The sequence below is a fragment of the Pavona decussata genome, unplaced genomic scaffold, assembly GCF_977016875.1.
Source record: "Pavona decussata unplaced genomic scaffold, jaPavDecu1.1 SCAFFOLD_16, whole genome shotgun sequence".
NCBI classification, from domain to species: Eukaryota; Metazoa; Cnidaria; class Anthozoa; order Scleractinia; family Agariciidae; genus Pavona; species Pavona decussata.
Window position 1 is genome coordinate 3851771 of NW_028145439.1, and position 24822 is coordinate 3876592.

The window sequence follows — 24822 nt, forward strand, 5'->3', positions numbered from 1 at the left end:
TCTGTCTCTCTCTCTCTGTCTGTCTGTCTCTCTCTTTCTCTCTCTCTCTCTCTCTCTTTCTCTCTCTCTCTCTCTCTCTCTCTCTCTCTCTCTCTCTCTCTCTCTCTCTCTCTCTCTCTCTCTCTCTCTCTCTCTCTCTCTCGCCACGGGGGCCGAGTGGGAGAGGACCCTGGGAACGAGCTTGAAAGATGGCTACCATGTCATGTACTCATTCAAAATGAAAATCAACTTGAATATTCTCCTTATTTTTCTTCTTATACTTCGTATGCTACAAGTTGGGAGAATTTGTCTACTCAGGGAATTTTTTTTCCTTTTTGTCAATTCGTTTATTCTTATTACCATTGAGATTGGTCAAGCATTGACAAGGTAAGGAAAAATACGAAGCTGATCACTATGGAGCCGTTAAAACCTTTACTAGAACTACTAGATCCGGATTTTGATGGGTTTGGGGCTGCAAGTTTCGTCACTTTTTGACACGAATCCGTTTATTGCGACGGAAGATAACTTTGACAAGCAGACGGTGCACCAAACAAAAAGCTAAGAATACTCGCTCAAATCGGTGTAAAATGGAATCAAATACTTCAGAGTTATGCAACAAAAACCTAAGAACGTTTCTCTAACATTCAAAGAAACTTTTAGTTAAAATTTGCATCAATTGGTGCTATATAGTACTTTTTGATAACAATTTCTAGTAAGTTGCTCATAGCAGAGGGGAGGGGGAAGGGGGCGGGGAGGATGCGGAGGAGGGTGGGTTGACAGCTGCCTTTCATCTTGCCAAATTGCGGCTGCGTCATAATTGCCACAGTCAAGAAATTTGCGAACAAATAGTGAGCTTGCGGGAAGGTAGTACGCCCGGCATGACACAGCGGAAAATGAGCACGTATGCCAGGGCGCAGAAACGAATTCTCAGTTCTGCTTCCTGGCATGCCCGCGGCAATTTGCGGTGGGGGAAAGGCCCAAACAAAACAGCTAAGGTTACTAGAAATACGTGGCTTGCAAAACCTCGCGAAGCTAGGGTTGGGTGGACAGTTGATTTCTACCTTGGTTGTACTGCCTGTGATATTCCAATCTACGGTGCCTTTACTCCTCTGTTTCCTCCTGACGGCGCTGTCTTTGCTGAGCCAAGCTATGTTGTCTGTGCTCTGTGGTTTCCTGATGTCTCCTTCTTCGCTACTCGCGCTGAATCTGAAGTCTTCTTAATTTCACGTTGTTAAGGGGTTTCGTTGTTTAACTTCCCTCGGCAAATCTGTCTTTTCCCTTATCCGTCCTCCTGTAGTTCATTTGCATCACAATTTGTTCGTGTTTGACCAATAGTAAACATTTTTCACTGCTCGATGAATAAACACGTTCAGCCCTCAATGAATAAACATGAGAGTGCGCCATTGTGAGGCAGCGGTTTTCATTTATAGTTACCAGTCCTGGCCGCTTTTGACCGGCTGAGACCGGTTCTGTCGCATAGCAACTTCCAATTGCCATACAAGTACAAATTGCGCCTGTCTTCCAACCTGTTGCTGCCTAGCAACCTTCCCTTTGTCTGACGTCATTCAAACTTTGTTTGCACTGTTACCAGGCAACAGCACGGTCATCTTCAGCAATGTATATAAATATATATCGAATATTTTAAATAAATATCGAATAAAAATAGTATATTTTACTTGCAAAAGCGAGTTGTGCGAGCTATTTCCAATTCAGATTATCGAGCACACTCCGTCCGCTCCCCTATTTGCTAAATTGGGTATCTTAGACATTTTAATTTTTCAAATAGCCAAGTTTGTGTTTTATTATCCAAATTAATTATTACCTCCAATGTTTCTGAATTGTAACAAGTAGCCAAGTGCATAATTTTATGGTACCAGAACAGCCAACCATTATCGATCGCATTCTTGTCACACAAATCTTAGGAAAATTTACAGTCCTTTACCAAGGTCCCAAAATCTGGACCTCTCTCCCAATATCAATTACTTCTTCATCTAGTGTTTTCACCTGTAAGGAAAAAATGTTGCAGTTTTATCTATAAAGTCATGAATTGACCAAGCCACACTTACGCTGCACCATATTTTCTATTTATTAATGACAGCCAAGGTGGCCTCTCTCATAAGCCTGGCGGTTTCTTGACTGAGGCTATCCCGCCATTAACATAAATTAAATGATTTCTTTTTATTTAATAAGGCAAATCAATGATGATGATAATATAATATATTTTTCGCTCGAATTCGCGCGGCTAAGCTCCCGAGCGATTCACGTACGGAACGACAAATTTATTAACCTCGCTACGCTCGGTTGGGCCTTTGGCTCTCTCTTCGCGAGGAACAAATTTATGGACGTATAAAGGAGGCAACATTTGATGCATCTCGAAAAGTATAAAAACATGATATCTCTGACTCTATAAGGCCTAAAAAATTTACAACGACAAAATACTCTATTTTTGATAGGAAAATGTGTGATCAAAATTATTATGATGCACAGGGAATCAGAGGGTTACACTGGATACTTATTTATGAGCAAAAACTGAACAAGAACTGGCAAGTCCAGGACCAATTTTTTGTCTTGCAAAGCATCACAGCTGGCCGGTGAAAATATAATATCTCAGGTCATTCAAGGCGGAAAAACACGATTAAAATGACAAAATGATTTATCTTGAAATTCCAAATTTTATGACCAAAATGATTATGATGCACCAACTATTAATCGGTTATATGTTTACGAGCGAAAATTGTCTTAATTGAAACAAAAGTTGCCAAGTGTCATGACATATTCTTTGTCTTGTTTAGGCTGAAGCACCAGTAGTATTCCCACCTAGATTCTTAATGAAGTATTTATTTATTTTTTAAAGATTCTTCTGAGGGGGAAGGGAGTTCAACATCGTGAATGATGTCATTGTATTGTTTCTGTGGAGGGAAGTTTTTTTAGGACAACTATAGAGATAAAAGACACAACCGTAAGTACCTTCTTTATCAGATTATATTACACGCCTCTTATTAGTTAATTAATTTAAATGTTTATTTCTATCTTTTTATTGTGCTTTTCACAATGCAAAAGCGTGTTGAAGCGAAATAGGTTTTTTTCATTTCACGGTAGTCCTTTTTAAAAGAACAACCGGAAGCATATCTTTCATTAGCATATACTAAAACAGTTTTTTTTCGAGTTCGCAGAATCTTGTACATGGCTTCGTTCCCGAAGCACCTTCTACAAGTGCAATTTTAATTTCAATGTGAACTTTGGAGGTAGCAGCAGGAAATAAAACTTATAACAATTAAGGAACAGAACTTGCCGAACATGCAAAACCCAATGATTTTCACTTTCCTTCACGTGTAGTTTTCCCGTTGTAAATTTCTCGCTCGCTTTATTTTGACTTTTTGGTGCAGCTTATTGTTTCAGTCCACTGCGCGCGGGATTTTGCGAGTATTTACAAACAAAGCCCGAGTAATCACATTTGCCTGAGGGCTTACGTCAGACTGATAACAATGTATCTCGTTTCAGGAATGTTTATGCGTTTGAAAGACTTTCTAGAAGTTTCGGTGGCGTTTGGCTATTTATGGCTTGCTGACTTCTCCCTTATTGCTAGGAAAGTTTGACGCCGCCATTTAAGGTACTGTATGAATGTACGGTTCATGCTCATGTCTTTTCAGTGAGTAATTTGCTAGTTCAAGTACTGATTTCAATGGCTTTCGATTTTTCTGTGAATTCAACAGTAGGCGCGTTCAATTGCTCAAACTTTTTTGTGAGAGTTCGATTTTGTTCGATTACCGAACTCAATCGAACCCAATCGCGGGATTGGGTTCGATTAGGTTCGATTGAGTTCGATTAATCGAACCTTCAATTTGGTTTGATTAGTTACGTCGCGGATATGTGAAGGTTATAGTTATGTCATAATTTCACAATTGACACAAAATCTATGCAGGTGTAAATATCATCCACCGGTAGCTTATTATTCGCCAACTGGTAGTACAAGACTAGTTTTCTATCGCAGCGACTTTGACTAATTGAATATATTTAGCCAAGCCTAAAAGCGGAGATCCAGAATTACTTTCTAATAGCATTTCTGCTTATATGGTTTCCCCTCTGAACGTAATAACCTTACAAATTCCTCATCCTTTCTGGATTTATATTAATTTTTAGTGCATATGCCGTAAACTATTTAGCAACAACATAAATTACAATGTTAACTCAGTGCTATACAGGAGAGCAAAGTATCCTCTTAAATCCTAAAAAAACCGTCTCAATATATCTGACTTTCTAAGCTACATGATGTGGAGCTTGGTGTCTAAACAATACCACAACATTGTGTACACTGTAGGTAAACATTCAGGACGGGATCGGCTATTTATCGAGTTACGATCATTTTTTCGCTCAAAATGATATTTGCATAGAGTTTTGTTCACTGGAATCCAACTGACGATCGACCGCTGTTTAATCAATACATTGAGCAGAAACACAAAGAAACTCGTTACACAGGCAACAAAGCTCGCTAAAGCAGGGTACAGATGCTTAGCTGATGCCACTGGAATTGTAAACAAGCCGTGAATTTGCAGCGTCACGACAAACACAAATATATTTTATTCACCGGACGAGGGTACGGTTTTTCCCTAGACGGACCGGCCTAGGCCTTTAATAACATGTTTATTTTTTCTCCTTTTGTAGATTTTACTTTGATCGAGGCGAAACGGTTTGCGAAAAGTTTACGCGCGCTTATTTTATGGTACCAGAACAGCCAACCATTATCGATCGCATTCTTGTCACACAAATCTTAGGCAATTTACAGTCCTTTACCAAGGTCCCAAAATCTGGACCTCTCTTCCAATATCAATTACTTCTTCATCTAGTGTTTTCACCTGTAAGGAAAAAATGTTGCAGTTTTATCTATACGCTACGTCGCACTGTCACTCTCTAGTTAAATTTTACTTTTCAAGAAAGCCGTGCGTAAATCTCACAGAAAAACTGAAGGCCAACCCAACGATAAACAGACTTCAAACATACCCTAGAGTAACAAATGGAAAAAAAAATTTGGATATTTCATAGCGAGTTGTACAGAAATAAATTAAACAACTATCATTGACAAATTCGCATAATCAAGTGAATAAAATATTCTGGTAAGCTTTGTTTTGATGAAAATGAAACCACACTTAAAATTTCAGATACATTCGCTCTTAACGAAAGTTGTTAAAAAAGACTTTAAGTGAACATGCTTTCACACATCTTACTCTCTACCTTTACAGCATATTATTTTAAGTATTTGTGTTTGTTCTTCGTCAAGATTGTCACAAATCAATGCTAAAATTAGAGAAATGTGTGCAAGAAGAACATGGGTTTATGCCAACGATACAGTGTTGTGAGGCGTTTGTTTGACTATTTACTGAGCTAAGAATCAAAATTTTCTTAAATTAAGCAGTAAAATGAGAGGAGACAAGATAATAATGAACATGGAACGTAAAACTGAGCTCAAAAGACTGCTTTGCACTTAGCAATGCCATTAAAGGGGAAGTATCACGAAAATTTGATGTCGTTTCAAAACTCAAAAGTGTTTGTGTCGCAACATAAACAAAAAATAATTGCCTAGTTTTGTTATAAATTATCACCCCAGTGCAATAAAAGTGTCGCTTAGTGCCTCTGGCCAGAGACGGAGTAGGTCGGAATGGATTGAAACTTGAAAAATGTTAGGATAATGTTTTTCAAGTTTTCCATGGCCAAAATGCGCTAGAACAGAGTACGAGTTGTTCCTGTCAAGAATTGAGTTGATTTCTCTCCTCTCTTTGTTCTAGAATGATTTTGTAGCAAAGTGAAGGTCTTATTTCATTGTTTTTAACAAAAGCGGTCAAAAATCCCATGATACTTCTCCTTTAAGCTTAAGTTGAATGACGTGTCAATACCGCAAGCTCCGAGCTCCGAGCGCCAAAGGCACGCGTGCGGAGCCCCATTGATAGGAGAAATTGGTAAACAATTAGTACGAAAAAATTTTGGTTAGGTTATGACGCCACTTCCGTCTGACGGCCGTCCGTAGGTACGCCCGCCGCTCAATGTAAGCCATTGTGAAATGCCACACTCAAGTTAACCCTGTACCAAAGAGGCGACTTTTCATTTGATTTTGTTGACAAAACTTTGTTTGTTTCGCAAGAGATTGTTTTTCTTGCAGTGTTGACAAGGCAACTTGTTAAGCTTTATACTGCTAACTTCAACGCAGTCTTTTGAGCTCATTTTTTCGGTCTATGCTCGTTATTTCCCTTGAAGTCAGTTTATTTTCTAACTGCTCGTCCCATTTTGAGGATACCTGGCTCCCCTGTATAACAGGTAGAACATGTATTCGCATGGGGCCGAGTAGAATTAAAAATTAATTTTCAAGCGTATTTTAAAAGTCCCCCAAATTGCGCGACGAGGGCAATTTGCGAAGACTTTGAAAGTAAAAGTGAAAATTAATCCTCAATCTTCGAGGAATCATTGCACTTTTATAACACGGAGGGCAAAAGTTTATTAAAACCATCAAGGAACTTCGTCACCGTAAGCAAGCGAACAAACAAATTATTTAATTTTTTCGTAGCGTCCAAAAAAAAAAAAAAAAAAAAAAATGACGAGAAGAGTTAACATTAACACATGTAATTAAGAGAGAATACAATTTTAATTCAGGAGCAACCTAACAACGATAACACTTAATGTTAGGCATTAATTATTAAATTGTTCGCCTGTGCTGTGAAGCTTCCTACCGCTTGAAAAACATAGGAACGTATATCAATAAAAATAACAAACGGTGGATCCAAAGAAAAAAAACTTACGGAGTAATTTCTTCCACTGAATTTGACCTGCTCCTTCCTCCCATCAAAAGGACACTGTCATGCTCGGCTATCGTTCGTTGCAAGAAGAAGTAGCGAGGTGAAAGCACTTGGTCGCCATGACTAATTTCAGTTTCTCAGCCAAACAAATATCAATTCGATCCAAGTTTGAAGCTTTGACATAAATAATCTTTGTGGTTTCTTGTAAGAGACACGAAAACTTAACCTTTAGGATTTCCTTTCCAGCTGCAGGACTTGATGTCCATGTATTTTTGTTACAAACAACCCGGCTTAAAGAGTCGAACTCCAAACAACCTCAAAGAACTTGTTGATTTTGGGCACAAAATGAAGAAACCCACTCAGCCAATGAGGAGCAAGTATTTTCGCCTCTCGATCCATCAGGAGTAAGTAATTGTGCCCTCGATGAAAGGAAATTTAAGAAAAAAATGCCCTCTGTTAAAACAATTCAGCATTCAGTAATTTTTCTCTCTGTACTACATTGTTATTGTTGATGAGCAGCTTGCTGCATGTGCACTAAAAATATATGTAATTGCAGAAAGGATGAGGAACTAGTAAGATAAGCAGATTTTGATGAATGCTATGAAAGAAATCAGAGCTCCGCTTTTAGGCTTGGCTAAATATATATACAGCTATTTCAATTAACGTTGTAGGATTAAAATCAAGCTAAAAGATAAAACAGCAATGTTTTGTGGGATTATTTTTTATGAATAATTTCATCAAAATCATCCCTGCACATGCAGGTCATTGAACTGCTAATTACAAACTGAAAGTGAGAAGTGATCATCGCAGTGAATTTTCCAATTTATGCAATTGGAAATTGGAAGCCTGAAAAAAATTCAGGCTTCAACGGGATTCGAACCCGTGACCTCCGCGTTACCGGTGCGATGCTCTACCAACTGAGCTATGAAGCCACACATTGGGAGCAAGGTCAATTGTAGGTTCCCACTGCGATGATCACTTCTCACTTTCATCTATATCCGCAGTTCATATATGAATGATTTCATATACTTTACATCGTTTCACTCCTCTCACGGGAAAATGGGAAACTACAATTGACCTTGCTCCCAATGTGTGGCTTCATAGCTCAGTTGGTAGAGCATCGCACCGGTAACGCGGAGGTCACGGGTTCGAATCCCGTTGAAGCCTGAATTTTTTTCAGGCTTCCAATTTCCAATTGCATAAATTGGAAAATTCACTGCGATGATCACTTCTCACTTTCATCTATATCCGCAGTTCATATATGAATTATTTCATATACTTTACATCGTTAATTACAAACTATTGTTTTCTCCAGGCATGACTGATTTTGATGAATTTATTCATAAAAATCCCACGTAAACTTTCGGTCTTGTCTTTTAGCTTCATGCTTTGAACCGACAATGTTAGTTGAAATGACTGTATATATTTTGGTCTAAAATAGAGTAAGTCCTTGGAGGACCGAGCCCTACACTCAAAAAATTTTAGCACATCGACATTCCTTTAACGATAATTTTCAGTTCATTTTTTTTTTCTTAAGGTGATTCCGTTGAATTGCATTGCGCATCCTTGCTGCGCATAATTTTTCGCGTCATTTAGCGCGCGCACGAGCGCACGCACGCACAACATTACGGGATTTCCTTGAGGTTAAGCTCGGCAGGAAAATAAATGGTCCTTTTCTTCTAAACGAGCACGGTGACCCCCATTTTTTATTGCATCAATTTAAATGTCATACGGTTGGCCACTATATATCGCGATTTAAAGAAAAGTTTAATACTCTACTTTGAGATATTTTTATTTGAATGCTTTAAAAAGCACGTATTAAGATAGTGCTGCTTACGTGCACCCGCAGCAAAATCTTTAATTTCTTTCATAATCTTTATTCCAGTTCAATTAAAATAGTTTGTTGTGTAAGATTAAAGTAAATTTTGTTGAACTGCTTCGATATTTTAATGCAAGAAATTAATTTTTATAGAAATGATAGTTCCCTTTTCGGATTACCAGCGTTCGTAATATAAACCTCGTGGGTCATCTATTTACTATAATAGCCATCCAGGTTGCACAAAAACGAGCACGGTGACCCCCATTTTTTATTGCATTTTTGTAATGCTCCTAACATAGTCATGAACTGGACCAAGTCTTAGACAATTTTTAATACTCCTTCTTTTTCAACGGAATCACCTTAAGCAGTGCTTGCTGTTCTCATCAGGAGTGATTAAGAAGTCTTGAAATACAGCACCCCTTACGTTTCAAGGTAATTTACAAAGAAAATTATTTTTTTCATTATAATATATCGACGTGACTAGAAGCGATCAGCTTTGATTATTATTATTATTATTATTATTATTATTATTATTATTATTACTATTATTATTATTATTTGTAATAAATTATTATAATTATTATTATAAATCTTCGAACTTTCCATCACGAATGCTCTGACGTCATTGACTTCGTCTAGTCACTCACAATTATCACTGGTGGATGGTGTTTGACTCAAGCAGTTTTGATGCGAAAATACGAGGCAATGAGTAAACATTTTTCTAACGGAATATTAAAAGGCAATGTCCCTAAAAGCGTTCCACTCGATTTCAGACTCGAAAACACTTTTGCCTCATATTTATATCATCAATACCACTATCCATCCTTATAACGAAAATGCAGTTAGAATGAGGAAATAGTTTATTTTACTGCCATTATCAGCATTTCATCTCTGAACGACCGTTACCGGCTAAAATATGCAAATTTTAGACGCTGTTATTCAGGTTTTTAACGATCGTTAAAAGCTACTGCGGGCCGTTAAAACCTAGACCATTTGTACTCATTTGGAAGTATAATGCTTCTTCTTACTGTTCCAATACGATTTAGCCGTATTTCTCTGTAATCAGCAAAAACAGGTTATCGTTATTCTAGTAATTCAATTAAGTAAGCGAACTGCACCAGAATATGCCTCAGGAATTTCACAAAATTCTTAAAAGTGGCACCTAACCTAGACTTAAAAACATGTTTTAGTTAAAGATGAAGAGGTATTCTATCAATTTATGCAATAAAACTTGTGGCACAACGCGATTCAGGATTAAAGTTTTCGATTCAAATTTGCATATTAATGCTGAATTTTCATTGCGTGACACAGGCTGCTTTGACAGAAAAATTTCTCGTCCAGTTATTCAAATATTTGCCACGTCTTCTATTTTCCAACCCAAAACTTTATCTCTCTAGTTCTTCCTTCTTCAATGATACCTGTTGTTCCAAAATTCCACAGGTGTACGTAAGATGCAGTTTTAAGCTTGATAAATCCCGACATTTGTGTTAAAGTGCAGTGTTCTTTAAATTGTCAAGATGCAGATTTCAAATTTCTTTTCAGAAGCAAACCTCTTTTACTTTATAATGTGGTCCAGTGTGAAGCAGCTGCATTACCCAGTATTTGATACGACTTTATCTCCATCACATTTTAAAAATGAACGTTAGATGTTAAAAAAGTAAATCTCCCACAGCGTTATTAAATATGCGCGAACAGGTCAGAAACTTTTGGACAAGGACTACAAGAACTGGAATGCGGACCGCGAATAAATAGTTTTGCTTTATTTAATTATCACTTAACAGGAGCACACATCTTTATCTAATTTAAAGACCTTTCTTAATGAAATTTCAATAAGATGGTTTCGTCCTGTCACTGTCTGTTTCTTCTATTGAGAGTGGTCAGCTATATTGCACACGCTCCTTGGTCCACAGTCCGGGATCCAACGCTACTCCACTTACAGAGCCAGTTAGCACGCGCAAATACTACAGCGCTGATACCGCAACTTCAACATGAATTTCGAATCGTGCAGCTTTAGGCAAATTAAGAAAATAGCGTGTGGAAGTTCGCGCAATTTGTCCCAAATGGTTAAAGTAGATGAATGTCAGGACACAATTACGACTCAGCTTGAAACCTGTCATCTAGCAAAGTCTGGACTCAGTGAAGCGGAACTAATACTGTCAAGAGCCGGTCATTTTGACCTTACGAAAGATCAAATACAACAGATGGTAATTTGCCCACAACATCGGCATAAACTCGGAAAATTTTGGCGGCCACCTCGTTCTTACCAGTATCCATCGCATAGTGGACCAAGGAAAAAACATTGTAACGAAAGGCATGTAATTGGTTTGGAGACTGCGAAGAATATACAGTCGGTTTTCAAAGTCACCGTGGGAATAGGATCACGTAAGAATTAAAAATACCACGTGACGAGGCGGCCATGGTGGGGGTCAAAACAAAAGAATATTTCCTCGAAGAATTTACATGAAAATAGATTTTAGTTCCCAGAGGAGAGAATGCTTTTGGTCTTGACCACCAACATGGCCGCCTTGACGTCACGTGCAAACCAGCAATACCGTAAAATTCCGAAAATAAGCCCCGGGGCATATATTTTTTACAAAGACCGTTTTTGAGGGGCTTATTTTTGGAGGGGCTTATATACGGAAGAAAATTTGGGAGTCAAAATCGATTGGGCTAGCCATAGAAGTACATTTACCGTTTTTGCTTTGTTTTACTTTGTATTTAAGGGCAATTTTCCAAGTACAAGCCCCGGGGGGCTTATATTTGGCGGGGCTTAATTATACACGGAGGGGCTTATTTTCGGAATTTTACGGTAATTTAATTACTTAATTCTTAATTCAAGATGAGTGTTTTTCTTCTTTGAGAAGACAAAGGGAAAAGGGAACAATTTTTGATGATAATGATAATGACGACGACGATAATGATGACGAAGTACTGTAATTGTTACTGTTGTCATAAAAATTGCAAGACCATGATGAACTCAGTAGTTCACTCAATCTTTTCTGTTCAGCAATATGTGGGAAGTGTAGAAGCAAACATAAGGAAGTGATGGACAAAAGTAGGAAATGGCTTAAGTTAGATCCTGATAAGGAAGAAGAATGCGATCCGCATCACAGTGCTGCAGCTTACGGCTTAAGAAACAGGTAAACGATCGTTGTTGGTGGCTATCTACCTCTCCTTGTAGACGCCTCCATTCTCCGTGTTGATGATGTAAAAAATTGACCTCTGAACAAACCCCTTAAAGGTCGTGGGATATCTAAACACTTTTCTGAAAGATTCGCATTTGGCCAGTTCAGGACCAAAGGTGCACACCGGGTTTACTAAATTACGCGCTGCGGCATATATCATTCCGATTTTGCGACTCAACTGCTGCGCTTATTTGCAGAATGCGATTATTTTGAGGGCGGCGTTTACTTAAAAATTCTCATAGATTTATAAAAAAAATGGTTACTTTTGGCGGAAAAGATGGGCTTGCTAACTTTCGCCGTTCCGAACTACAAAACAGTGCTAGGCACAAAAATAAGTTTTAGGGGAAGTTTTAGGAAGAGTGTCATGTTCGGGTTGTGTTTTCCTGCTTCCACGGGGGGCGGGGGATGGGGTGGGGTTTTAAAAAGAGGCAGCACTTCATCAAGGGTGACACAATATTGCGTCCATAACATATGTCAGTTTACTTAAGATGTCATTTTCCAAAAGTGCCAAAATGTTTTGTTTCCAACTCTCGGCGAACTGTAGTGCAGTGTTAACAAAACAAATTTTAAAGACGCCTTTTATTTTATCAGGCTGCTAAAAGAAACTTTCGCGCTTGAGACCCCACAATCGGACAGGCTTGCTGGCGCTAACTGGACGCCTGGATGTTGGAGTGGGGTTGGTAGTGGTAGTTCGCAGGAAGATATACATACAGACGAAATTCCTGAAGTATCCGATGACGTCGTTGCTGATTTTAACGAGGGAATGGCGAAAATAGCTAGACATTCAAAAAGGGAAGACCTCATGCCACTAACATTCCAACTGTCCACGACATGGGAGGAAGCAATACCGGATGAAAGAAAAACTTGCATAGAGAAAGCAACGAAAGCATGTGAAGTAATCCGCAGTGTTATAGCTCCGAAAGACGGCGAAAAACTTTTTAAAGCGATACACCAGCCTACCGCAAACGATCTTGATGAACCAACAGAGGATCTTATTGCCTTGATGTCCGCATATCGAGATGCCATGACAAAAAATGTTAAGATTCAAATACTCAGCATCTATGCTTATCGGTATACCATGAAGCTGTTACAGAAATTCCACGAGCCTTATGAAAAGATAAGTTTGAGACAAATAAAAAGGGCGAGATCGCATGCAAGAAAACGAGGGGGTCAAATGTCCCGAAAGTATTCAGCCATCGAGTACGTCTGGACACAAACAAAGTCGACCACTTTATAGATTTTGTAAACCGTCCTTATTTCTACCAAGACGTCGTCTTTGGAACGCGGACACTGACCTTTAATGGGGGAGGCAAAATAACAATGCCCAACGTAATCCGGACCGTGACTAGATCGACCATGATTATGCAGTACCTTCAACATTGCGAAGAAGAATCAGTGACCGGCTAGCCGCTCAACCGTTTGTCGCATTCTTGAAGTGAGAGAGGCTTCACAGTAGAAGTCTCTCTACTGTCCCTTTTATCAGACAAAAGGGACAACAATATTTCTTCTTGTAACTGAATCAATTAAGCTTCTATTGTGCAAGTCTTAGTTAACTTTTTTTCCGAAAATTCTTTGGCATGTTGAGTTTTTTCGTATTTGTTATGTGACTTTTACCCGATGACACGAAACGGAGACGCTTAATTCGATAAAATATTTAAATAATCTAATTGTTTTCTTATAAACCCGCCAATCGAACACTGTCGAGCTCACTTAACTCACTCTCCATCAAGGAATAACCAAAGTTCGAGAAATCAAAATTCCAACTAGAATTCAAGGCTCGATCTTCAACTGTCCAGTCTGTCTCGGAATTCCCAGAAGAGAAAGCACATAGAATAACAAACCAAATACCGACTGAAATATGACCATTATGACTGATGCTAGAATTTTCATATATCGGACTTAAGCTACTGACAACGTGTAGCACGGCCTATTATATTTGCGATTAGTGGTTGGTTGATTCATCACGCCTCAATAATGTACTATATGACCTGCTATTACTAAAGTTGCTTAAGTTAAGGTATCTACACATTGACTGTACACATTTCACCGTTTTCGAGCAAAAACAGCAATCAGTTTAGTCGTGATCGGGAATTCATAAACATGTAATTAAAATGTGGACTAGACGTGAATAGACACCCTATTCTGGTTTTCGATTCCTCGGCTTTTGGAGTCCAATCCTCTTTTTCACAACTTATCTTTAAGGACTACCGTGTACTCTCGTCCCATACAGCGTAAAGATCAATTCGTGAAGGACTCAGTTGCCCGCTGTAAAATGTAAATACTTAATTTTACCGGTAAAAAAAATGTTCCCTAAAAACGCAACTGTTGTATGTCGAATAAAGCACGTTTGGAAGGGCGAGACTAACAAAGGTTAGTGGCAAAGGTAAGTAAACTTAATGGTCTACACTTCCGTTCAGTTTTCCTGTAAATAAAGTACAAAAAAAGTTGCCTAATGGCATTTTTTATTATTTTTGAGCTTAATAATATCAATAATTATAAAATATTACAACCAGCAAATGCGATGACCTTTTTAAAGTCTCGCCTGTGACTATGCTTCGAATGAAAGCGTTGAAACGATTTATTTAGTAAATAAAAATTAAGGTTTGGCTGCTGAACTTTTAGGAATAATTATATTTCTGAAGATCTATTCATTGAAAAAGGAAGAAGACGAAGAAAAATAATTTTTTCGGTTAAAAAAACATATTTTACTTCCGAGCGGCAAGTATTTGGAGAAATTTCCCGTCGAAGGAGCCGGTGTCACGCAACGCGAATTCTGCATCAATATGTAAATTTGAGTCGAAACCTTCAAGTCTGAATCGCGTTGTGCCACAAGTTTTATTGCATAAATTGATAGAATACCTCTTCATCTTTAACTAAAACATGTTTTTAAGTCTAGATTAGGTGCCACTTTTAAGAATTTTGTGAAATTTCTGAGGCATATTTTGGTGCAGTTTGCTTACTTAATTGAATTACTAGAATAACGATAACCTGTTTTTGCTGATTACAGAGAAATACGGCTAAATCGTATTGGAACAGTAAGAAGAAGCATTATACTTCCAAATGAGTACAAATGGTCTAGGTTTTAACGGCCCGCAGTAGCTTTTAACGATCGTTAAAAACCTGAATAACAGCGTCTAAAATTTGCATATTTTAGCCGTTAACGGTCGTTCAGAGATGAAATGCTGATAATGGCAGTAAAATAAACTATTTCCTCATTCAAACTGCATTTTCGTTATAAGGATGGATAGTGGTATTGATGATATAAATATGAGGCAAAAGTGTTTTCGAGTCTGAAATCGAGTGGAACGCTTTTAGGGACATTGCCTTTTAAGAGTTATCAGCGAAATAAATCTAGTTTAGATGAAAATTGAATAAAGGAACCCTAGAGATGGTAGCTCTTAATCAAGATTTATCCATCCAAACTGTCTTGATTTGTAAAACGCTCTCGATTTCGTCGATAGTTGATCACTGTTGACTCCCACTAGGCTGTGTAGCACTGAAATCTCCACCCATCAGTAGTCACGCGATAAAAATCTTCAGTGCTCATGACGCCTTCTTGTAAGTCAATCATTTCTACAAAGCTATATGAAGTGAAATTTCTGTGTAGTTGACGTCTGCTGTGAAACGAAAGCTAACTAAAAATCTACAACGCAGGTTTTGTTCTTCACGGGTCGTACCCTTTTATCACTTTAAAACATACTGTTCCTCTTTTTTATTGGGTACATGTATTAAACAAGTTGAAAGACGGAAATGTCGGGGGCTGCAAAGAACGCTGGTAACACTTTGGAGGATGACGGTGACGTGTTCAGTGATGCAAATGTCAAGAGTAAGCGGAAGCTTAGCGCTATCAGTGATGGTCCGCCTCAGCTTTCAGCCAATCCTCCACCCATTAGCGATATCCAAACAACAATAAAGCATCCAAATGATGTACATCTGCCTGTAGACGTCTTGTTACTGACTACTAAGGATTATGAGTTCTCATCTTGTTACATGTATATGGATAGTCCATACCGATGTTGGTTTGAAGGTGCTGGTTACGTTTATTTCGGGTGCATTGGTGACAATCAGGAGAAAGTGCAAGTCGCTTTGATGAAATGCTATGAAGGTTCAAGTGGTCCTGGTGGTTCACTGATAACTGCCAAAAATGCCGGCCCGTTGCTACGGCCAAAGGCAATCATCTCAGTGGGAACGTGCAGAGGGCTCGACCGTGGGAAAACAAAGCTAGGAGATGTTGTTGTTTCGGCGAAATTAACGACATATGCTTCTAAAATAGTGACGGATAACCAGGAACAATCAACCGGTATGAGAAGCTATGTTAGTAAACGTTTTCTGGACGTCATCAAAGATTTATCCCACGGATGGAAGGCACCGCTAGAAAACCCGGAAGAACGAGAAGTCGAATTGTATTGTGACGGCGAGTTTTTGAGTGGCCCTGAGGAGGTCAGTGCTGAATGGCGCTGTAAGCAGCTGTCTGAAGCTCATCCGCTGGCTATAGCAACTGAAACAGAAGGTGAAGGTTAGTGTACCTTTTGTATTTTCGTCAGTTACCCATTCTACGAATGGCAAAACTCGAGGAGGAGGTTTACTCAAAAGCTGGTTATCCGTGAAGGTTTGTGTTATAAAAAAACATTTTCAGTGCTTGTTGTTATCCAATACGTAAATTATAATCATTCGGGTGAGTATAGTCCTGAGAAGGACTGTTTTAGGTGACACTGACTGACGTGTCCACAACCTGAGCGGAAGTCATGGAAAAGGACGAAGGATATGAGGGCCTTGTTGTGAAAGGCTGACGTCAGTCTTCTTATTTGTCGGGATACTGCTCAGTCATTTCACTTATTGTTTGTTTATTTATTCATTGCCCCCAGCCCCTCCCCCCAACGTCTTCCTGCATTATGTATACTTTCCATTAGAGTAAGCCGGTTTACCCTCGGGAAATGTTGCTTTATCCTCGAATTATCCCTTCATGAAATGGTCTGATAATTACCTTTGTTTTAAAAAAGAGCTACTGCAACCGAGACAACATTTGTTCTGTTACAGGTCTTTTTACAGCTGCGTTTGACGATCAAGTTGAATGGCTCATTGTAAAAGGAATATCAAACTTTGCAGATGGTAATGAGACCACCACCGATGATTGGAATCCTTTTGCCAGTGTTATGGCCGCTTCAGTTGTTGCAAAACTCTTAAATGATTCTGCTGTTTTTAAACGATGGCCAAGACCTCATTATCTAGGTGATGATAGTTTAACATGAATAAGTTGATTTATTTGCAGCTAAGGGTGCACTAATTTTGTATTTTTTTTAATCAATAATACTCGCATTCAAAAGCCTAAGGCGCGGTTCATACATACATCGAACTTTACATGAGCCGAACCTAATACCTATTAAGGTCGACCCAAATAATTAAGTTCGGCAGTTGATTCAGACGTCGAACCTAGCAGAAGTCGAACTTAATTAAAGCTAAAGTGAGAAAATAGATTTTCGTGGTCAGCGGCTGTTGTTTTTACTCAACAAGATTCAAATGGCAGGAAAGATGAATCAGCTGAAATGGAAGAGTTTGTTTGGTAAAATAATGAAGACAGGCCAAACACGGCTCCTATTGGTCGAGATAGGAAGAATATGACTTTCAAAGCTAATTTGCTCTTACGAGTACGTCTTTCAATCAGAGATCTCCCTTTTCTGTACGAAAGTATGGAAGGGTCTTTGTAGATCTCTCTTAGCAGAGGCTGATTTTCTATCAAGTGCCATTAACTCATCTGAATTGTTTTATGTTAGGCACAGAAGGGAGATATTCCGTAAAAAACGGCAAAATGTTTTTGCGCGTTTTTTGTTTGTTTTTTAGTGCCGACATTCTTTCGCGGAAGTTGACTTCTGAAAGAGTTTTATCTATAAGGTTATCGAGGTAACCTCTGTAGCGTAATCTCTGTTTGAACAGAGTACATGCAATGTTTTCTTCAAATGTTGTTTTTGAAGATATTGTTCTGGGAAGTCTTGACGCTTCGCCTTTGATATAGCCCGTTTTGGAAAGTTTCTGTCGGTTTGAAGTGCGTGTGCACATTAAGAATAGATTCTTTTTTTTCTTTGTTAATCTTTTGCATCTCAGACAAGTATATTTAGTTGTTTCGAAACAAGAAGAACAAGCACATTCCTCTTTTTCCGCCATCTTGTTCAGAATGAAGTCCATTGCGCATGCCAAGTCGATGGAACGCGCAGACCTCTGGGATAGATATAATTTATATAATTTATACGTAACGTATGCATTTGGTTCGGCACAAGTAAAAGGTCGACGTCTGAATCGAAGTAGAACTTTTGTCGTTCTATTCGACTGGCCCAGTCGAATTGAACGGCGGGTCGACCCAAATACAAATCTGTCGATCCTAACTGATTCATACGTCGATCTTTACATGCGCCGAACCAAATGATTAGGTTCGGCTCATGTAAAGTTCGACGTATGAACCGGGCCTAAATCTACTTCTGTGATATAATAACAACAAAAAAGAACCTGGAAATTTCTCTCAATCGTAATCATGAGCATCTTTGCTAATTAGCTTGCTGCAGAGAAACATTGCCGAACAAACACTGGAAGATAACCTGCTAGTATTTCTTATGCATTTAGCCAAATTTTCCAGCATTTGCTTCATTATTCTCGAAATTTCTTTGACTTCTTCTGCCAAAGCTGTAATGTTTTCTAATTGTTAATTTTCATCCGATTGATGGGAATATACATTTCCTTAGAAGTAGGCAGAATTTTTCTGCCAAGAAAATGTTCATGAACTATTTCTAGCACCCATATCTCTTTACGTAAACTTTATAAGCACTAAAACAAAGAAGAAAGGCAATTCGTTTCTTGCTTATTGCGAAACGATATGTGGTTTAAAGATTGTGTGAAAACAGAAAATCTTTTCAAACGCTTATGGTTGTGAACAGGTCTTTTAGCAAAGCAAAGAAGCCAACAACCACTTTGATTGACAACTGTGACAACTGTAAGCGGTAAGGTTTTCTTTGAAAAACGAGGGCAGGCGTTCTCTTGAGGTTTTTCTCCATTCTCCTCAATTTTATTGTTTGCTTGTATCGCAATTTTCTTTTGCGCCTCCTGCGACTTTCCGAATGCCTGGAACAAGCTACTAACACAATGGCGTGTAAACCAAGGGTTAAGATAGAAGAGCCGTGCCATCCTTGTGTATTTACCCTCTCTCTCTATGTAAGAAAAGCCCTAAAGAAGACACAATATTTCCTAAACGTTTTATTGTCTTTCTCTTTCAAAAGATAGCAAACCAAGGATTGAAAAGTCTGCCGTTCCTCCAATGGTCCCTAACTTCACTGGTCGCAAGGGAGAATGTGATGAGATTGTTAGTTACTTGACTTCCCAATCCACCCGAATGGTGTTGATCTGGGGCTCACCGGGATTCGGAAAGACTTCGATTGCAAACGCAGTGGGGCAAAAGCTCTATTCGCAAGGATTACCCGTCTGTTGGCTCACTCTGCGAGGGCTGAAATCAAAAGCGGATCTTGCATCAAAGCTTCTTAGCTTTGTAAGGAGATTTCCCACAAACAATCTACCATCTGATCGGCGTCTCTCACTTGACGACGAGCTTTGCCAACTCTTCAGCGATATATCAGATCCGTGTGTCTTCATTCTCGATAATGCCGATGACTTATTAGAAAGTGGTGAGCCGCAAGTGAAGGAAGAGGTCATTGGACTTTTAAAAGAAATTCTTAGCCGAAGTGCACAGGTGAAATTCCTTGTAACTACAAGGGGGTCTTTGGAATTTATGAATCTGGATTTTCAAGGCCACAAGGAGGTAAGAATAAGACCACTGGATGAAGCCTCTTCTCAATCCTTTGTTCATGAATTACTTCCAAATGCAAGTAGCCTTGAAGTGAGGCGAATTGCTAACATTTGTGGACATGTCCCTTTAGCCATCAAACCTTTATGTTCTTCCATCTCTCAAGATGATGGTGTGGAAATTACTCAGTTTCTGCATGATTTTATGGAATCCTCTACAGGAAGTATCGCTGAGATGTTGGACAGCCAAGATTATCCAACTCATCTACGAATGCAGTTCCTTTTCAACTTGTCTTTCCAGAGGCTCTCTGCACTAGAAAAGAAAGCGCTTGTCTCCTTTTCTATCCTGCCAGAGAGTTTTGATATAGCGGTCTCTACAGCTGTTTTAGACGAAAACAGATTTCGCACTAAGAAGGTCTTACACTCCCTTCGAAGAAAATCTCTTCTCGATTCAAATTCAAAACACGGATCATTCACAATGCATAACCTCGTTCAGTCATTTGCAAGAGAAAAGGGAGAAGAGGAAATGAAAGAAGATGTAGTGAAATCGAAAGCCCGGTTTTACACATTTTACGTTTCACGCTTTGAAATGCTGAATAAACAGTTCCTTAAAGGGGATTCTATGTCGGCATTTCTTGCATTCTGTGAAGATGAAGAGAGCTTTATGCAAAGTTTACTTGAAAGTTGTTCAAATTCAAGGACAGCTAATCGAACATTTGATGTGTTAATCAAAGCAGAGCTCTTTCTAGATTCGGTTTTTTGGTGTTCGAATGAAGGACCAAACTTCGATAAGGTATACGATTCAGCATTAAAGGCAGCCACTCTTCAAGGAAAAGACATGTACCACAGACGCTTACTTGTTTCCAGAGCTTTTGGCGAGTTAACATGGGGCGCAGAAGGACAGTCATTGCAGTTTCTCTCAGAAGTTGACAAAATCCTTTCCACATCTTCCTCTAATTCGTTTGATGAGAAGGCAAAATTCTTGTGCTACTTAGGCCTCTACCAGCTTGTTAAAGGAGAAACGGAGAATGGGATTAAATGTTTAAAAGAGGCCCTTTCTTTAATGAACAACAGCCCAGAACAGAGAGTTCTTAGGGTTATTGCTTCCCAAATCCTTGAAATTTATTACAAATTTCAGAGCAACGCGTCCAACAACTCTCAGTTATACAGCGAAGCACTTCCAGCCAACAAGAAGGCAGGAAATACACAGTTAATAGTGAATCCTGCAACAGGAACAGGAAGTACAACGATGCAGATAGATGAAAAACAAACAATGTCCAATCATCCCCTTCAATTGCAAGTAATCTATCATGTAAAGGAAGCATCACATGTTTTCCTTGATATAGAAACGGAAATGTCCATAAAGGATTCTCTGCAAAAAGTACTAAAGGAAGTTGAAACAGCACTCCCCAACAGTCAACCTGGTTTATTCAATTTCTATCGAGTGGCTTATACAATGCTAAGAGAGCTTTTCCAAGGTGACAACCTATGCACTTTTGACAAAGAACAACTCAGCAGTTGCCAGACTGCTCTCGAGCAATACAAGACACGATTTGGAGAACAGCACGCCTGCACAGCAGACAGCTACTATTACCTTGGAGAAATGCAAAACAAGTGGGGCGACTATACTTCTGCTCTTCAGTCCTTTCAGAACGCGCTGAATATCCGATACATACTGTTTGGAGAGAAACACAAAAGTACAGCAGACAGCTACGAATCACTCGGGGTCACACAACATAAGCTAGGTGACTTCAATTCTGCCCTACAATCTAAACAGCGTGCACTGGATATCCGGCTCACTCTGTTTGGAGAGGAACACCAAAGCACAGCAGAGAGCTACCATTCAGTCGGGACTACACAACATAAGCTTGGTGACTTCAATTCTGCTCTACAGTCTAAACAGCGTGCACTACATATCCGGCGCACTCGTTTTGGAGAGGAACACCAAAGCACAGCAGACAGCTACGATTCACTCGGAGTCACACAACATGAGCTGGGTGACTTCAATTCTGCTCTACAGTCTACACAGCGTGCACTGGATATCCGGCGCGCTCTGCGTGGAGAGGAACGCCATAGTACAGCAGACAGCTACCATTCACTCGGGGTTACACAACATGAGCTGGGTGACTTCAATTTCCCTCTACAGTCTAAACAGCATGCACTGGATATCCGGCGCACTCTGTTTGGAGAGAAACACCGAAGCACCGCAGACAGCTACCATTCACTCGGGGTCTTACAACACAAGTTGGGTGACTTCAATTCTGCTTTGCAGTCTACACAGCGTGCAATGGATATCCGGCGCACTCTGTTTGGAGAGGAACACCAAAGCACCGGAGACAGCTACCATCCACTCGGGGTCACAAAACATAAGCTGGGTGACTTCACTTCTGCCCTTCAGTTTAAACAGCGTGCACTGGATATCCGGCGCACTCTGTATGGAGAAGAACACCATAGCACAGCAGACAGCTACCATTCACTCGGGGTCACGCAACATGAGCTGGGTGACTTCAAGTCTGCTCTACAGTCTACACAGCGTGCACTGGATATCCGGCGTACTCTGTTTGGAGAGGAACACCAAAGAACAGCAGACAGCTACGATTCACTCGGGGTCACACAACATAAGCTGGGTGACTTCAATTCTGCTCTACAGTCTACACAGCGTGCACTGGATATCCGGCGCACTCTGTTTGGAGAGGAACACCAAAGAACAGCAGACAGCTGCCATTCACTCGGGGTTACACAACATAGGCTAGGTGACTTCAATTCTGCCCTTCAGTCTAAACAGCGTGCATTGGATAGTCGGCGCACTTTGTTTGGAGAGCAACATCAAAGCACAGCAGACAGTTATCATTCACTCGGGAACACACAACTTAAGCTGGGTGACTTCACTTCTGCTCTACAGTCTAAACTGTGTGCATTGGATACCCGGCGCACTCTGTTTGGAGAGGAACACCAAAGCACAGCAGACAGCTACCATTCACTCGGGGTCACGCAACATAAATTGGGTGACTTCACTTCTGCCCTTCAGTGTACACAGCGTGCATTGGATATCAAGCGCGCTCTGTTTGGAGAGGAACACCAAAGCACAGCAGACAGTTACGATTCACTCGGGGTCACACAACATGAGCTGGGTGACTTTAATTCTGCTCTACAGTCTAAGCAGCGTGCACTAGATATCCGGTGCACTCTGTTTGGAGAGGAACACCAACTCACAGCAGAGAGCTACCATTCAGTCGGGACTACACAACATCAGCTTGGTGACTTCAATTCTGCTCGACAGTCTAAACAGCGTGCACTACATATCCGGCGCACGCTGTTTGGAGAAGGACACCCACACTAGCGACATAAGAAAGGTCAACCGTGTGAAGCTGGAGCGGAGCAAATAGTGGTAGAACTCTCCGTGCTGAATGAGCCAAACCTCCCAAACCTTTACCAACCAGGCTAACGATGACATCACAAAACCTTCCACGTTTGTTGCGGGTAAGCTTTTTTTTTGTATCATGACCCTGAACGAGGATTCTGACATGGACATTGAGATTTGAAAGAACGATATCGATATTTAGACGGCCAAGACGTACCAATGGATGGACTGGAAAGTATGCTATTTATCAACTCTCTTGATATTTTCGCCGAAAGCATAGTAGTTTCGTTGAGCTTGTTACCGTTATGAGAACAAACGCCTTTCTCTTTTAAACGCCTTCTTTCTATATGAACGCCCCCACTTTGGACCCCCTAGAATTAAATAGACGCCCCGGACGTCTATTAGATGATTTACGGTATTTGTCGTTATGTTTCTGTTGTGTCGTAAAGATAAGTGAGACTCACCGAGCTTGAACAAAACAAGAAAGCTAGATCCCTCCAGCATTACATCGACAATATCAACTGCTGTAATCTTTGTAGTTCACAGTTCTTTTTTTCCTACTCTGTACATAGGGTTTTATATTCCCAGGATGTATATTTGCATTGTGTTTATTACACTTTAAAAGTATCTTTCGTTGTTGAGTTTCATTGTTAAACATCAACTCATTTCATAATGAAGTTTTATTGTAGTAGTCTTCAGTTCCTCCAATTGGTCTACCGAGGCTAAATATATCGCCATTTTTTACTTCCTTAAGGCGCTGTTTCACTATGCAATTTTTCTCTCAACTTGTCTCGCTATTTCGTTTAGCCGTTGCGACACAATATGCACGGATCGTTGCCTAGTGTAACATGCCCTACAAATTAACATGCCTCGCAACGTTTTTGTCGCAGTAGAAGCGACTTCTACTTCTCGCAACGATTACGACAACAACAAAATTGCGAGACATGTTCGTTTCATGGCATGTCACACTAGGCAAAGATTTGTGCAACTTGTCTCGCAACAAAATTGCGAGACAAATTGCAAGAGGTTGCAAGTTGGAAGTTGCCTAGTGTAACAGCGGCTTTAGAAAACAAGTACTTTATTTCAACAGCTTTGATGGCTTGAGATTGGTTGCTTTCGATCCATTTTGGTTCTTATTTCCGATTCACAGGCTAGGAGTGCCTATGTTGCTGTTGTATATAAAAACAACGCAGTGGCTATTCGTACGGCACCCATACGGCGACTTGTATTTGCTATTCGTACGGGAGTCCGAAGATTTCATAGGATTTCTCTTTAATTCCTGATTCTCGCTTATCCAAATTATTATATTTACCTTTAGAAGGAATAAGCAAATCCAGTGAGTGCCTTTTCTTTGAGCGAGATAAGTTTGCGTACTCTCTGCTCACTAAGCGAACGAGCCACTCGCGACACTTCAAACTTTTTCCGAGCTACCAACATAAACTCGCACATGTCACGCAACCTCTTCTTCACAGATCAACTGGCTACAATTAGTACGCTGTAGCTTGAAAATGTGCGAAAAGAATTTCTTATATCTTATAAATAGTTATAATACACTGGCTTGGATCGGGGGGTAAGTGACAACTTGGCAATTCAATGAATTTGAACTCACGTTGTTAATCCCGTACGAATTATTCGCATTTTTGCTATTCGTACGGGAATTCTTCTTCCTTCTATAGTAGGCGCAGTTTTAGTCATTGCAGTGAAAATTTATACCTGTGTCAGAAGGAGAGCTGTGTTCTTTTATCTTCAACATAATTTCTGTACGGAAATGCGAGTATCCAATAGGTAAATTCTTCCATTAAGTGAAACTCCCATTTCGCGGCTTTCTGGCCGTACGAATAGCATCACGCAGGTTGGGAATACGGGAGTCCACGGAACTGCTCAATCAGTATACCACCGGTCAGGATCAGTTGT

At 39.8% G+C, this 24822-nt stretch overlaps 2 protein-coding genes across 2 annotated transcripts; both read left to right on the forward strand.

Annotated features, from left to right (window-relative positions):
* Window positions 1-1750: 1750 nt before the first annotated feature.
* On the forward strand, window positions 1751-23539 carry LOC146487416 (uncharacterized). The gene is made up of 5 exons (XM_085087645.1): window positions 1751-2938; window positions 3481-3588; window positions 15483-16281; window positions 16803-16994; window positions 19028-23539. Exons 3-5 carry the CDS (start codon window positions 15516-15518, stop codon window positions 22885-22887), a joined length of 4818 nt encoding a protein of 1605 aa, XP_084943771.1. The 5' UTR covers window positions 1751-2938; window positions 3481-3588; window positions 15483-15515; the 3' UTR covers window positions 22888-23539.
* On the forward strand, window positions 11422-13781 carry LOC146487417 (uncharacterized). The gene is made up of 2 exons (XM_085088728.1): window positions 11422-11720; window positions 12357-13781. Exons 1-2 carry the CDS (start codon window positions 11626-11628, stop codon window positions 13000-13002), a joined length of 741 nt encoding a protein of 246 aa, XP_084944854.1. The 5' UTR covers window positions 11422-11625; the 3' UTR covers window positions 13003-13781.
* Window positions 23540-24822: the final 1283 nt, after the last annotated feature.